Source organism: Neomonachus schauinslandi, chromosome 4 (genome assembly GCF_002201575.2).
Source record: "Neomonachus schauinslandi chromosome 4, ASM220157v2, whole genome shotgun sequence".
Taxonomy (NCBI): Eukaryota; Metazoa; Chordata; class Mammalia; order Carnivora; family Phocidae; genus Neomonachus; species Neomonachus schauinslandi.
In genome coordinates this window covers 56,481,763-56,497,076 of record NC_058406.1, presented here as the reverse complement: position 1 = coordinate 56,497,076, position 15,314 = coordinate 56,481,763, and the positions used below count along the sequence as shown (strand labels likewise).

The 15,314-nt window shown below is 34.9% G+C and overlaps 1 protein-coding gene across 2 annotated transcripts in view; it reads right to left on the bottom strand.

The window, feature by feature from the left end:
• LRRC7 (leucine rich repeat containing 7) overlaps window positions 1-15,314 on the bottom strand; it is a 410,462-nt gene that overhangs the window by 52,219 nt on the left and 342,929 nt on the right. For both annotated transcript variants that reach the window (XM_044914052.1, XM_044914051.1), the window contains one exon: window positions 14,825-14,944. In XM_044914052.1, the coding sequence (XP_044769987.1) occupies window positions 14,825-14,944 (120 nt within the window). The remainder of the gene's footprint in view (window positions 1-14,824; window positions 14,945-15,314) is intronic.

Here is a 15,314-nt window from a genome sequence, read left to right as displayed (position 1 = left end):
TACACTGAAAATTACACAATGCTGATGAAAGATACCAAAGAAGATTTAAATAAATGAAGACATACTTACAGATTGGAAGACAACATAGTAAAGATGTCATTCTCTCCAAATTGATACACAGGTTTTTTTTTTTTTTAATGTCTCCAGACATTTTTTTTTTTTTACAGATTTTATTTATTCATTTGAGACACAGAGATACAGACAGAGATATAGACAGAGAGAGAGAGCATGAGCAGGGGGAGAGGCAGATGGAGAGGGAGAAGCAGGCTCCCCGCTGAGCCAGGAGCCCGATGTGGGGCTCGATCCCAGGACCCTGGGATCATGACCTGAGCTGAAGGCTGACGCTTAACCATCTGAGCCACCCAGGAGCCCTTGATACACAGGTTTAACAAATTCTGGTAAAAATCCCAGCAAGATTTTTTATGGATATGGATAAGATTATTCTAAAATTTACATTGAAAGGCAATGAAACTAGAATAACTATAATGATTTTGGGAAAGAAGAAGAAAATAGGAAGAATAAGCCTATCTGATTTCAAGACTATTATAGTTACGGTAATCAGGACTGTGTGGTATTGGCAGAGGGACAGACAGATTGATAAATGGAACAGTTCAGAGAACCCATATATAGACTCACAAAAATCTGCCCAAATGATTTTTGGCAAAGGTGCAAAAGCAATTCACTAGAGGAAAGGTAGCCTTTTCAACAAATGGTGCTGGCTCAAGTGGACATCCATAGGCAAAATTAATGAAACTTGACCTACATCTCACACCAGATATATATAAAAATTAGCTCAAAATAGATCACAGACTTAAATGTAAAACACTGAGAATGAAACACAAACCAGAGTTTGAGAAAAGATTGGCCAATCACATAACTGACAAGAATAGTATCAAGAATAAAGAACTCTCAAAAGAGAGAAGTAAGAAACTAAATAATCCATTTGGAATGATGTCGAAAGATAGGAAGAAACATTTCACTAGACCATACAGATGGCAGCAAATAAGCACATGAAAAGATATTCAATATCATTAGCTATTAGAAAACTTAAAATTAATACCACAGTGAGCTCTCACTACGCACATATCAGACAGACTAAATAAAACATCGTGACAGCGTGTAAGACTGATGAATCACAGACCTGTACTCCTGAAACAAATAATACATTATATGTTAATAAAAAAATTAAAAACCCAAAAACACAGTGACAGCAACAAATGCTGACAATGATGAGGAGAGACTGGCTTGCTCAGATGCTGCTGCTGGAAACAGAAAATGGTAGAGCCATTCTGGAACCATATTTGGCAGTCTCTTAAAAAAACTAAATATGCAAGAACCATATGATTTGGCAGTTACATTCCTGGACATTTATCCTAGAGATGTAAGACTTACATTCATACAAAAACCTGTCCATGAAGGTTTAGAACAATTTTCCTCATAACAGCCCCAAACTGGAAACCACCCAGGTTTCCTTCAGTGGGTGAATGGTTAAACAAACGGATGCATACTTACCATAATACACTAATCAGCAATAAAAAGGAAGAAACTCTTAACACACACACAATGATGTGAATGAATCTTCAGGGCATTATGCTGAGTAAAAAAGCTAATCCCCAAAGATTACATACTGTAGGATTCCATTTGTATGACATTCTTAAAATGACAAAACTATAGAAATGGAGGGTTGTAGAAATGCCAGGAGTTAATTTAAGAAGTAATAGAGGCAGTACAGAAAACACAGTCTTTGGAGTCAGATGACTCTGGGTTTTATTTCTTGCTCTATCACTTTTTAGTTATGCAATCTTATGCAAGTTACCTAAGCCCCCTCTGCTTATCAATGAAAACTGTAGATAATGACAAGTGCTTCACAGAATATTGTGAGGATTAAGAAGATAATGTAACAAATTGAGCATATTGTTTGGTACAAAGTAAGTACTCAATAATTGCATTGAAAATAAAAAGTTCTCTGCTAAGTAAAGGTCTGATTGTTCTTTGAACATAGCAATAAATAAATAATCACGCAAAAGAACTCTTTTTAAACCTGTTGCAATTAATTAATGACAATTTACATTAGAAACTGCTCCTGAAAGTTAGCCAATCAGCAACAGCCTCATTCAAATAACTATGCTTCTCCAGTTCAAGGTCAATGAACCCCTAAATATTCCAACTTTTGAAAATCCACCAATCCTTGAACTCTATGCTTCCCCGGACTCCAGTTTACTCAGAGATTTTGCCTTACAAGTTATTTGCTAGCAAGCAGTAAGTTATGCATTTTGTTTTAGATATTGAAAAATGGCCTCTTTTATGGAGGGGTACAGCACATACAAATTTAAAAAACATAATTCTGCCATCACTCTTCACTAATATGGCTAGTATTTTAAGTTGAGGTAATTCACCTTTATTTTTTTTTTTCCCTCAGACACCTCTGTGCCCATTATTTATATCATTTCAAGAAACTGTCCAGGTGAAGAGTACAGCCTGTGTTCATTTATAAGTAATTCAGAAGGGATACTAACCTGACTCATGACCTTGGCCTCATTAACAGCCTACTGTTAGGAACAACGCTAAGTGAAAATTTAGCTTGCCATAATTAACACAGATTTTTATCCAAAATAATAAATATCATAATAGCTACCAATAATTAAACACTTATATGACAGGCACTGTGATAAATATTTTACATCATGATCTTAATTTTTAGAACCACTCTACAAGGTATGCATCACTGTCTTCTTTTCCCCTACATGGAAACTCAACAGCAAAGCTTAATATGCTCAAGGGCCAATTAAAGATGAAGTTAAAGCTTACAGTTTCTCTTGCACTCCTGCTTAAAAGAAAAAAAAAAGAGCAAGATCTTAAAAACTAATTAAAAAAAACCTGAGATTTTTTTTCCGGCAGGTTAGTGAATAGTTTAGTTTTTATGTTTTAGTTTAATTGTCATTTATCACTTTTACCAGTGGTTTTTGGTGACAGGATTTAGGTTATTTTTTGGAAAATGGAGACTGTATTGAACAGGAAGTGGTGGTTGGAATCTTAGATGATATAATCAGGAAGTTTGATGAGCTAAATTATTGAGAAACAAAATTAACAAAATGAACTTAATTCAATATGATGGAAGAATCTTAGGAAGGTTTCACTCATGCTTAGAGCTCCTGATTCTGTTCCTTCTGAGAGTCACAAAAGTAAGTAAAAGAATTTGTAAATGTGTCAGATTAAAGAAAATGAAGGTTTGGAAAACAAGTGCATTTAAGAATATCTAAAATACTCGATTTGTGTAGGGTCAAGAAAAGCAAGTTGAAGAGGACTCAAAAATCATTTTTAAGCACATGACTGGTGCCAGGATTTCTTTCTCCCTTCTGAACATGGAACAGAAGAAACAATACCAAGTTGTGGCAAAAAGTACTAGCTAACTATATATCAAATATATTCCTGATATTGAGGGTTGTTTACTATTGCAACAGGGCTATGCTACAATGTTTTCTGAATTTTTTTGGTTGAGTGGAGAGGGAGGGATACAATACTTTAACAGTATAACAGTGGTTAGACCAGGCTGTAGAAGCAGACATTACTGGGCTCCAATCCTGTGTTCCTCAATTCCATGCTTCTAGCTCCTTGTCCCATAAGCTTGTTGTGAAGATGATATGAGAATGTCTATGTTAAGCACCATAATACAGTCCGACCATGTATTATAGATATTGCTTTATGATTATGGTAACCAAACTATTAAGCATTATTTTTTCTTCTCTCTTTCTCTCTCTTTTTTAATATTCACCTAGGGCAGTTCTGATGCCCAAAATCTATGTTCTCCCATTTGGGCATTAGATGACAACTTGGAAGGGAGCTCTGAAGCTTAAAAGAGACGGGGCAGGAAGATGTTCTTTTTCCCGCTCTGAGGACTGGGTGACATTGCATTCTGCTAGCACAGTGCAATATTTTGGGAAGGGGTTATTCAAAATACTTATTGACTAAATTTTTTAGAGTCAAAAACCGGTGATTTACTCCAATGCCCCAAATGACAGATAAAAAGGTGAAGCAGTAAGGCCTTTCCCTTCGGAGCATGTGCCTTAGGATGACAGCTGGTAGATATGTGCAGACAGTCTTTTCATGCTTACTGAATCTCATAAGCATATTCTTTTATGATTAAATGTCAATTTATAAAACATAGCTATGGAACTGGAAATTATTAACCAAATGAAAAATAAAGGATCCATAATAGCAAAAATGATGACATTAGAACTACCTGACATTTTCAGCCTATAATTTGTTTTGTGATGCTGCTAACTTACACATTCCTGAAATAAAATAAAAAGAAAGATGTTAACAGTAACAACAAACATTTGACAATTATTCCTTTCACCCTTAAGACTTCTAAGAACCTTTAGATAGTAGACTAAATCAGATAAAAATCAAGTGGCAAGAAATGGGATCTTAGTATTTTGACATCTTCTATCTGGCAACAATCCTTGATCATCTGCCAGTTGTCATGTTGTTTAGGTCTTCAAAATACATATTCAATCATGGACATTTTTATTACATCGGATTAATTTTGCATTTTCTTTTTGCTTTTATATTTCTTCCAAAATGAAGACAGTATAAATTTTTGAGTTATTTCAATTTTCTGAAGTACAATTATTTCAATTTTCTGAAGTAGAACAGTCATTTATTTGAAAGAATACCTATGTCAAGATTTTATGAAATAAATAGTTTTAATCTGCCACTCTATTGTTTTAATCTGTGGCAAGGTTTTTTGTTTTTGTTTTTCTCTTTTACCTCTGACTTAATAGTCATTTGATAGACACTCTTTGGGTTTGCACTTTTATTGAGGAAATAATTTAGAGTAAGTCCGGATGAGAACAATCTCCTGATTTTATGACAGCGATGTCGTGATGTCTTTTACTACTGGAGACAGCTGTATTGTTACACTGAGATTAGGAGATAAAGGGATGTACTCTGGAAGTTAAAGAATTAATGTTGTATTAAGTAAAAATTTTAAAAAGCGACTGTGAAACTGAACAGTGTTTTATTCAACTGTCACTTTTGCTTTAAGTTAGAGAAGACTTTTTTCCATTTACATTTCCACAAGCTCCTATCTGCAGTATTTTTGAGAACAAACTTCATTCCATAATAGAAATAGAGGAAGTTTAAAAAATCTATGAATTAAATAATACTAAAATCAATTGATTAAAAATACATCATCCTAGCTGTTCGGATTAACAAAATATATCTTTGAAATGGATCATTAAATAAAGGAAATTACTTCATTGATTTCTTCAAACCCTTCTTCCTGTTTCAGGTACTATTACCAAGGACAGGGTACTGCCTCTGATGGGTCCCCTTTTCATGAAATTTTTGACTTCCTACAGGCCATGTACTCTTGCTTTGGCAATTAGTTATTGTTTAACAAGCAAGTCTTTATACTTATTCAGGCTTCTCTCTCTTATTTGCAATTATGGGGGGCATTGAATCTCATTGGATATATTCATTCTTATTTCTCTAGTATAGGGAAAGACATGGCTGCACTGATCTACTGGAAAAGGTAACATGTTAGTCAATTAATAAGCTGGGTTTTAAAAGGGTCCATCTGAATAACAGTTCTGCTTCTGGTGACATAAAAGAAGTGCAACTTGAAATTCTCAAGACTAGATTTGAGCCCTTAGCTTACAACTCCTATTATTGTTCTTTGGATTGTCCTACGTATTTTAACTTAACCTCTAGCAGTGCATTTTCATCCTGTTCTGGAACAATAACTGATAGTTTGCCAAAAAGACCACGTTGAGGCTATTTTAGTAGAGAAAGAAGCATATATGTGTTAGCTAGGGGAAGTTAGTGCATGTTCTTAATACAGTCACTAAATATAAGCATCAGAAATTTCAAATAGCCTCCAGTGAGTATTTGGTGGATGCCTAACAATATTATCAATAATTGATACCTAGCCACAAAAGCCAAATAAGATATAATTTTCACCTACCTACCTACTTCTCTTACTCCTGACCCCCCCTAACCTGGAAGGATATTTGTGTGAGAGTGGATATGCTGGCCCCCCAGGCAATTGGTGTGTTGCTTAAAACTCCTTTTTCAACCTAAGGGTAAAATTAATGAGTGGGTACTTATTATTTACATAAATAATCAGTTTCAAATTATTTCTGGATACCAAAACTCCAGGAAAAACAGGGTTGCATTATTGTAGATCTAGAAAGTTGTTTTCAGAGTCTGCTAGGGAGAGCGGTTCATACATCTGGCATCTTCCCACTGTTCCTCTCTCCTTTTAAAACTTTAGTTCCCTGAAAAAAAAAGTGGCTTTTGGTCAAGAGAAAAACTTTGCAATGTATCAGTGTAAGAAATGTCTCTCTGGGAGCAACAGACTGTGCTAAGAGGTTTCTTGTTTTTGTTTTCATTTTTGTAATTTAAAAATCTATAATTGTATGACTTCCTCAATTTGCCCTTTCATTGACTCATTTCTCGTTTTTTGGGCAGACCTCACTGACAGTGAATGCGTTTGGCTGTTATTTCTTCCTGAAGAGCAGCCCTAGTAGAATATGCCATCAACATGGATATCAGTGCAGTCTTTATATTGCTCAATACAGAGCCCTAAGGGACACCACCATGAGTGAGAGGGACAGGAAGAGGATGAGGGAAGCAAGGAGAATCTCAACTTACCAAGTGACTCAGAAAGATCTTTTCCTAATGTTTAGAAAAATGTCTAGAGTTGAAAATGACTATATAAATGATTCCAATCTATTTTTGAGTTTCAGTGATGGCCCAGTCTACCAGAAAAATTAAAGAAAAATTTACTCTGACCAGTACAAAATTTGCTCCTATCAGAGGAGAAAAATGAGGCCTGGGAAAGAGAAGCAGAAAAGTGGGAGCCAGGATTGCGTTTGGCATTACTCACAGTGATCAGGAAAGTTGTTCTCATTTGCTTATGGACTGATGAAGTCAAGGCATTATTCCTGGGTGTTCTTCACTGTCAATAATGTATATTGCTTTGGGAGGGAAAAATACAAAGCCTTAGGCAAAACCTACTCTACCTGATATATTTCTTTCTGTATAAAAGGAGAGTTTAGCTACAGAATTGACAATTTCTAAGGTTTCAGAATATTTTTTTCATTTCAGTTTTATTTTAGACTAAAACAGATATTCTTGACTCTGATGTAGTTGATAGAAATGAGAAACATTTCTATTTCCCTGTATCTTATCTCCTATATGAAAGGTTTACTGGGTTGATTTTCCCATCTGTCTTCTACATCTTGACTTGCTCTCTCTCTCTCTTTTTAAAAGATTTGTTTATTTATTTTAGAGAGAGAGAGCGCGCGCACAAGTGGGAAAACAGAGGGAGAGGGAGAGAGAGAATCTCAAGCAGACTCCACACTGAGCACAGAGCCTGATGTGGCTCCATCCCAGGATCCTGAGATCATGTCCTGAGCCGAAACCAAAAGTCAGACGCTTAACCGACTGTGTTACCCAGGCGCCCCTTGACTTGCTCTCTCATAGCCTCAAGATCTTACTCTACTTTCTGCCATCCCTACTTTTTCCAGTATTTAAATATTCATCTTTCTTATCTATTCTAGACTTTCCACTATTTCCACGTAAGTAAGCTATAACCACCCTCCAACAGCACTATTGCTGTCTCAGCTAAATGACAAAAGCCAAGAATTATTGTTATTTTTGTTCTAGTTCCACATATATAGAGTGCAGATAGCAATATTTGCTTTTAATGGAAAAGGGTTTGGAGAAAGTTACTTGTTAATGACTACAACGTAATGGTTATATAATTTAGATATTTGTGGCATAACACTAGGATGCTTTTATTTAAATTATTAAATATATAGGTTAATTTTCATATGTCACATTTGAAAATATCTACTTTTTATTTAAAAATTCTCACTTTTTTAAAAAGTTCTATTATAGATTGACTTTTGTTACCAAGTGAAAAACCAATTCTAGTAGAAATTTGATTCAGTTTTTTTTGGGGGGGGGAGGGGCAGTGGGAGAGGGAGAGAGAGAATCTTAAGCAGGCCCTGAGATCATGACCTGAGCCAAAATTGAGTCGGATGCTTAACCAACTGAGCCACCCAGGTGCTCCTAATTTAGTTGTTTTAAAACAAAAATGATGTTTTGACCATATGGCCAACAGCAACACAATATGAGATTTTCAGAAGGTATTTTGGATCTTTTCTTTCTAAACATGTATAGAAAGAAATGGTAAAATGCATTATACTAAGATATATGAGAAACGCCAAAATTAAAATAAGGAATGAAAATTCCTTCCCAGAAATTTAATTAAAAAATTTTTAAAACTTCATATGACCTGAAAAACCAAAAATTCCAATTTGGGGGCCTGGGAAAGAAAAGATAAAAAGGACATGAAAATGATCAAAAAGCCCATATAATTTCTCTTAAATTTCTTTAAGTTTCTCCTAATGAGTTCCTGGGCATGCCTCAGAGATGACAAGCATCTGGCAATCATGAAGCCCTTAATGGCTGAGCTGGTGTTGTAGGGGTGAGAAAATCATGGGAAAATTCAGCATCAGGGACAAGTTTGTGAGCCAAGACTCAATTAGTTGCGTTTTTATACTTTTCTTTTCAACTGTGTCCATCCTCATGTTGACCCTTGATACCTATCTTTATTATCCTAGCTGCCAAGTCATTATGTATTTAACCTAGAAAAACAGACATGTGGGGAGAGAAGAGTTGCTAATGCTAAAAGAGACCTTTGAATGTCTAGTCTTTACATATTAAAAAAATTTCAGATTTAATATCAGTAAGATTTTAAAGTTTCTTGGTTACCCTTTCCAGAAAGGAAATGTTTTAAGGTTCATTTGTTTTAATATGCCACTTTAGCCTTTTTGCTGCAATGCTTTTCTGCTCCAGCATTGTTCTATCCTTCAATTCTATATCTCCTCAGGGATATTCAACCTTAAGGCTCTCAATATTGGGGCACCTGGGTGGCTCAGATGGTTAAGCATTTGCCTTCGGCTCAGGTCATGATCCCGGGGTCCCGGGATCGAGCCCCACGTCTGGCTCCTGACTCGGCGGGGAGCCTGCTTCTCCCTTGCCCTCTGCCTCTCCCCTGCTCATGCTCTCGCTCTCTCTCTGTATCTCTCTGTTTCAAATGAATAAATAAAATCTTTAAAAAAAAAAAAGGCTCTCAATATTTTTTTAAGACTCTCAATATTCTCAAAAGAGTTTGTCATTTCAGAATTAGGGAAAAACAGCCTTGTCATTCCTATGAAAGGAGTCTATCAAATCAGAGTATAATGTCTGAGTTTATTTTTTATTTTTTATTATTTTTAATTTTTCTTTAAAGATTTTACTTATTTATTTGAGAGAGACAGAGAACAAGAACAGGGGAAGGGGCAGAGGGAGAGGGAGAAACAGACTCCCCACTGAGCAGGGGGTGGGGGCTCAATCCCAGGACCCTGAGATCACGACCTGAGCCAAAGGCAGGTGCTTAACCGACTGAGCCTCCCAGGTACCCCCAATGTCTGACTTTAAAATGAAAAATTTTTCACTTATGTTTTACACTATGACCTTCCTACTATTTTCTCTTCAGTGTAGGAGAGCAATCTAAAATATTTAGTCACCTGTGAAATCTTGGCAAGTAATCTAACCTAAACTCCGTGTCTCTGAGAAACTCAGTTTCTTCTTTCATACAGTGGATAAAAATAATAGTACTTACCTGATATAGTTGTCATGGGGATTAGATGAAGAAATACATTAAAACATTTAGCACAATGCCTGACACAGAGTAATATTTAATATATAGTACATAATGGTTCTTACCAGGGTGACTGCAGCATAATCCAATAGACTATAGCAGTTAATGCAGAGATTTGACGGGAGTCTAACATACAAATATTCCCGAAACCACTGTTGTTTTCAGCCATTGCAAAGTTTTTAATAGCAATTCTTAAAGTGCTTGAGTAGTACGGCTTGGAATTCAGAGGGAGATTTACATAGCTGTGACATGTTCTCCTTGCAATGACTCCCAGACTTTTTGAATTAATGGACATTTAGAATTTGAGACTTTGGACACTGACGGGGCAAGAGAGAATTGAAAACTACCACCTACTGTCACACCATTAAAAAAATAAGTCAGTTAAATCCCACCTCTTGCCACTCAGAAAAAAAGAAAACAAAACAAAACAAAAAACCAAGTCAGGATTTAACACCCTCAACATTTTGTCAAGGATTAGCAGGACAGAAATAGTAAAGAACAACATTTTTCTGATTGATGAGCACCTTTTGTCTAATTATTTTATGTGTCTAAAATATTTTATGTGTTGGAGGGTACCCAAATTTGTTCTCCTTTAGTGCTTGGAGTACTCATAGGCATACCCATGAGTATTGTTAGTATTAGTTCAACAAAAGAGCTATGATAGCCAGGACAGAGAGCCACAGTTCAATCAAAGCCTTTCTAAAATTGTGTCTCCCACTGAATCTCTGAAGCATCACAGTGGTTTCTGATCACAGCAGTTATCACAGCACTAATATCACACAGCTGGAGTATCACAGTAGAAACAGAGGAGTATCTCTAGGCACAGCAATAAGATGCAAAAAAGTCTAATACAGAGACTTTAAGAAATACACTCAAATGGAGCTGGCTAAGACTTCTTCATGACTTATTCTCTTTTGATTCCCCATTCCATTCGTAGTTCAATTTTTAATTTTCCATCATCACTCTGTCTAGCTTAATGACTACTCACTTCAACTGCAAAAGTAATATTGATTTTTAAAAACATTCACTGTATAATGAAATATAAGCCCAATAAATATTAGTATAATTCTCTTAGCTATTCCAGTAAATCCTGCAGCCCAGGCTAATAATTCCATTACCATTTTCATTTTCTTAGGTTGTTTTTCACTGAATATTAACTTAATAGATTCAATTATTATATATAATAAAAAACTAAATTTGAAAATTTAGAGCATTCTTTATTCTCTTTACTCTATGAGATAGTAGGTAGACACATCTGTATGTTCTAAAATCTCATATTTTAAGCAAAAGTGCTATAACTTGGGGTAGTCTGAAAATGCATATCATGATAGAAGAAGATACAAATGAGTTACACATGAAAGACATGTACTACATTATTTCACATTTGACAAGAAGTATAAAAGGTTATGAAGTTTTCAGATAGATTAAGCAATTATGTTAGTCTTTAAGAAGATCAACAACCTCACAAATGTTTAATCAATACAGGATTGCATGGGGCTTTTAAGTAGAAAAGCAAGCAAACTAACGATCAGTGTGATTTGTATTGATGATATGATTAAACATAATATGATGGAGTTTGAAAATAGATTTTGGGTAAAATGGATATATGGATGGATAATGGAAACATCTGTTAATTCCATTTAGAGTAATAGGGGAATAAATCTTTTTCTTTTATGGGACTATTATAGTAGCCCTTTGCAACTATGTAAGTGGATATAGTTCCCTCCTTTGGTCAGGCAACTTCCTGCTATGACATTCATCCTCTCATCTTTCCTCATGAAGAAGTAGATTCCCCTCCTTTCTTCTCTGAGATTTTCAACTTCCTCAAATATGATCAGGTGTCTGCCGTCTTAAATATTCCTTCTGGCTTCTTTATATCCCTTTTTAGATTCTACCATAATTCTCTCATTCCTTTCAAAAGGAAGCTCCTTTCTTGAGTTTTCTAAGTTTCTATGTTTATCTACTCCTTAATGTAAGTTCCAATGGATTCCACTCCGTCAATTAAGTAAATTGATTTTGCTGAGGCCACCAATGACTTCTCCATTTCTAAATCCAAAGAGCCTTTAATCATACTTACCTTGCTTGATTTTTTTTTTTTTTGGCACCACATGACACTGTTGACCACTCTCTCCTTAAAACATTATTTCCTTCTAGTTTTTTAGAGGTCACTGGAGTTGAGAGCCCTATCTATTCTATGTAAACTGATGAGCCAATGCCAATCATATAATTTTATCGACTTGCTAGGGGTGGGAAGTCCTTAGCTATTTTGGATTAGTGAGATGTAAGAAGAGGTTTGTTGGGAGATTTAGGGTTGAAAAGTTCTGCTTGTGACAGACAGCTATTGGGAACTTGGTTCTCTCCCTTGATGGATTTGAAAAAGGAAGCTTGTATCTCCAATTGTCATTGGTAGCCCACTTACAATAATGAGAGGAACCAATTTTAGGATAAAGCCAACAGTATGGATAGAAGAGTGGAGAGGAAAAAAGCCCTAAGTATTTAGATTATATAACTGAAGACTAAATCTGAGGCTTACGCTAGATCTTGATAATCAGCTAAATATTTATGTAACATTCAAGGCTGTTTCCTTTGAATTTTCTATATCCTGTGGCGGAAAGAACTCTATTGATAAAATCTTTGGTTATTCCTTCTCTGTTCTTCCTAAGATCATCCCTTAAATGTTGGTGTTCCATGGAGTTCTATGTCACCATCTGTCTCACTCATAGCTAATTATGACATATATCTGATGATTGCTAAGTTTGTATCTTCAGCTAACATTTCTCTCCTGAACTTCAGATAAATATATCCAAATATCTACTAAACATTACCACTCAGATACCCTAAATATACCTCAAATCAACACTTAAAACTTAAACTACCCTCCCCTCTTCCACTTCTACTTATTACTCTTTTTGTACTTCCAATCTCAGTGAATGGCACAAAATCAGTCCCTTGTCCAAATTAGAAATCTGTGTACCAATCATGGAACTTATATCTATCTCCTCTATCCCATGTCCAGTGGATCACAACACCATGTTGGCTCACCTTTCAAGAAGATATTGAATCTAGGCATTTCTTGCCACCACCCATTGTTTCCATCTACTCTCCCCTGTATTACAAAAGAAGCTTCTGAACTCATTCCATTGCCTTCAGTCTTTCTCCTCTACAATTCATTCTCCGTAAAGCTATCAGAGTGTTCTTTAAATGAAAATTTAATCTTGGCTTTCCCTTGTTTAAGACACTTCAATGCTCCCCTTCTCATTTCCTTCCGAGTAAAGTGCAGCATGATCAAACTTCTGTTTACCTTCCGGCCTTATTTCACATCACTCCTCTCGACTTCCTTTAGTTTCTTTACTAAACAAGTGCCCTTTCCAGATACTCTCATAGCCTTATATCCCAACTTCACTGCCCTAGCCACACTACATTATGTTTATCTGCTATGTTTAATATTGCCCAATAGGCAGATTGATAACATGTGTACTAACATGCAAATCAGGTCATTAACAATTAATTTAGGTAAAATAATGTGATAGTTAATATATATTTTTAAAAAAAGCATTGAAGTAGTTATCAAGAGGAAAACCATCACCTAGGTTACAAAGAAAGTATGTGATTATATATGTAAGTCATGAAGCACAATTATAAAATAAACACTCAGGTACTTAAGAACTAAGTGTAAGAGCCACAATTCAATTTAAGAAATAAAACAGTAGCAAGAATAATACAAGTTTCCTCCCTTAGCCTACCTCCAGCCTTCCCTTTAGAGATAAACATAATCGTAAATTTTGTTAACCATTCCCTTATAAAAATAGTTTTCTGACTCATGTACTTATGTCTAAACAATATATTTTTAGTTTTGCTTGTTTTTGAGATTTATAAATATGATAGTTTTGATGTGTTCCATCTTCTTAAACTTGTTTTTTACTCAAATTATATTTCTAAAGTTTATACACATTATCATAATTATGATTAACTAATTTTCATTGCTTTAAAATACTCTTCTGTGTGAACAGCAGAGTTTATTTACATACTTTCCTGGTGGTTGGCATTTGGGTTTTTTCAGTTTTCTACTATTGTAAACATTACAAGTGTCTTGGATAATATCTCAGGAGGGCAATTTTTGGATTGTAGGGTTTGTGCATGTTCAGCTTTATAAGACAATTTGATACCAAAGTGATTGTGCTTTTTATTCCTATAAGAACTATAAAAAGGTTTCCATTGCTCTTATAGTTGCAAACAACCTACATTTTTCAGACTTCTTAATTTTTGTGACTAGTAGGTATAAAATAGCATCTTTTTTTTTGTATTTCTGGTTGACAAAAGTATTCAGTTTTTAAAAATGTTTATTTACTCTCCTAATTCCCCTTGTACTTTACCATTCTTTTGTAGTGTTGTATGTCTTTTGTTATTGATTATATGAGTTTTAAAAAATATATTCTGGAATACCAATCCTTTGTCCCTCATATATGTTGCAATTATCTTCCCAGGTTGTGGCTTCTTCTTATTCCTGTCATGACAATATAATATGGTATTATAATTACCTACCTATCACTTAGGATACCTCACCAGACTAAAAGGTCTTCAAGGTAAGACACCATCTTAGTCATTTTTGTTCCTCAGTATCTAGCAAGTGCTCAAAACATAGCTGAGCACATACAGTTGCTCAGTCAATATTTATCGAATGAATGATAGGATGAATGAACTGCTATGACTTTAAAAATGGTAAATCAACCTTTTTTAGCCAAATTTCATTTTACACAAATTGGCTGCACCATACTGCTAAACTAAAGAGGGTCAGAAGTATTCATTACACACAATCCTGTACTTGCACTTCAAAGGTGGGAGTCAGGCACTAGTAAAAGGTGAGAGATTCTTCAGAGAGGTGGCAGGATATTGTTTATAAAAATTTGTTACCAATTCTTAACATTTGGTAGTGTTCGTTTCTCATCCTTTTCAATGCGCTTACAGTTAACTAAGCTCCCTATAGTGGGATAATATTTAGCCTAAATTTATTACAAAATTAGAAATGTTAAGACACAAGATACGGATTACATATTACAATGGATGCACAAGGTTCATGGTTTGTGTCATTAATTTGAAATTGGTTACCTTTTTAGTAATGGTGTCCGGAGGTACATCCCGCCTCCCAAGAGGATAAGGATTCCATTGGCCACTAGGAGATACATCTTCTTGTCCATTGTCTAAAATGTTGCTTTGCTGGGACGGGGTCTATTGCGAAAATGGTATGGCATTCTTTAGTGATGTAATAGAAGTTTATCATAATTTTCTGAAAAGAGTCCCTAGTGACTATGATAAAATTAATTTTGTTTAATTGCAGAAAAACAAATATCCTGAACTGGAAGAATTATTATACACTATTTACTCAGTAAGAATTCTAAATTGACAGCTTTTTGGAAGCAGTGAGAAATTCGATTAAAATAACCATCTTAGAGTTATTTACTGAATTTTAAAGAAAAGTTTAGATTATTTACAATACCTGAATAAAAAATAATCAGAATAAAATTAACCAATTGTTAAAAACCACAACATTTAAAACCTGCTTAATTCATTTCTTTAGTATGATCTTACCATTTAGAAT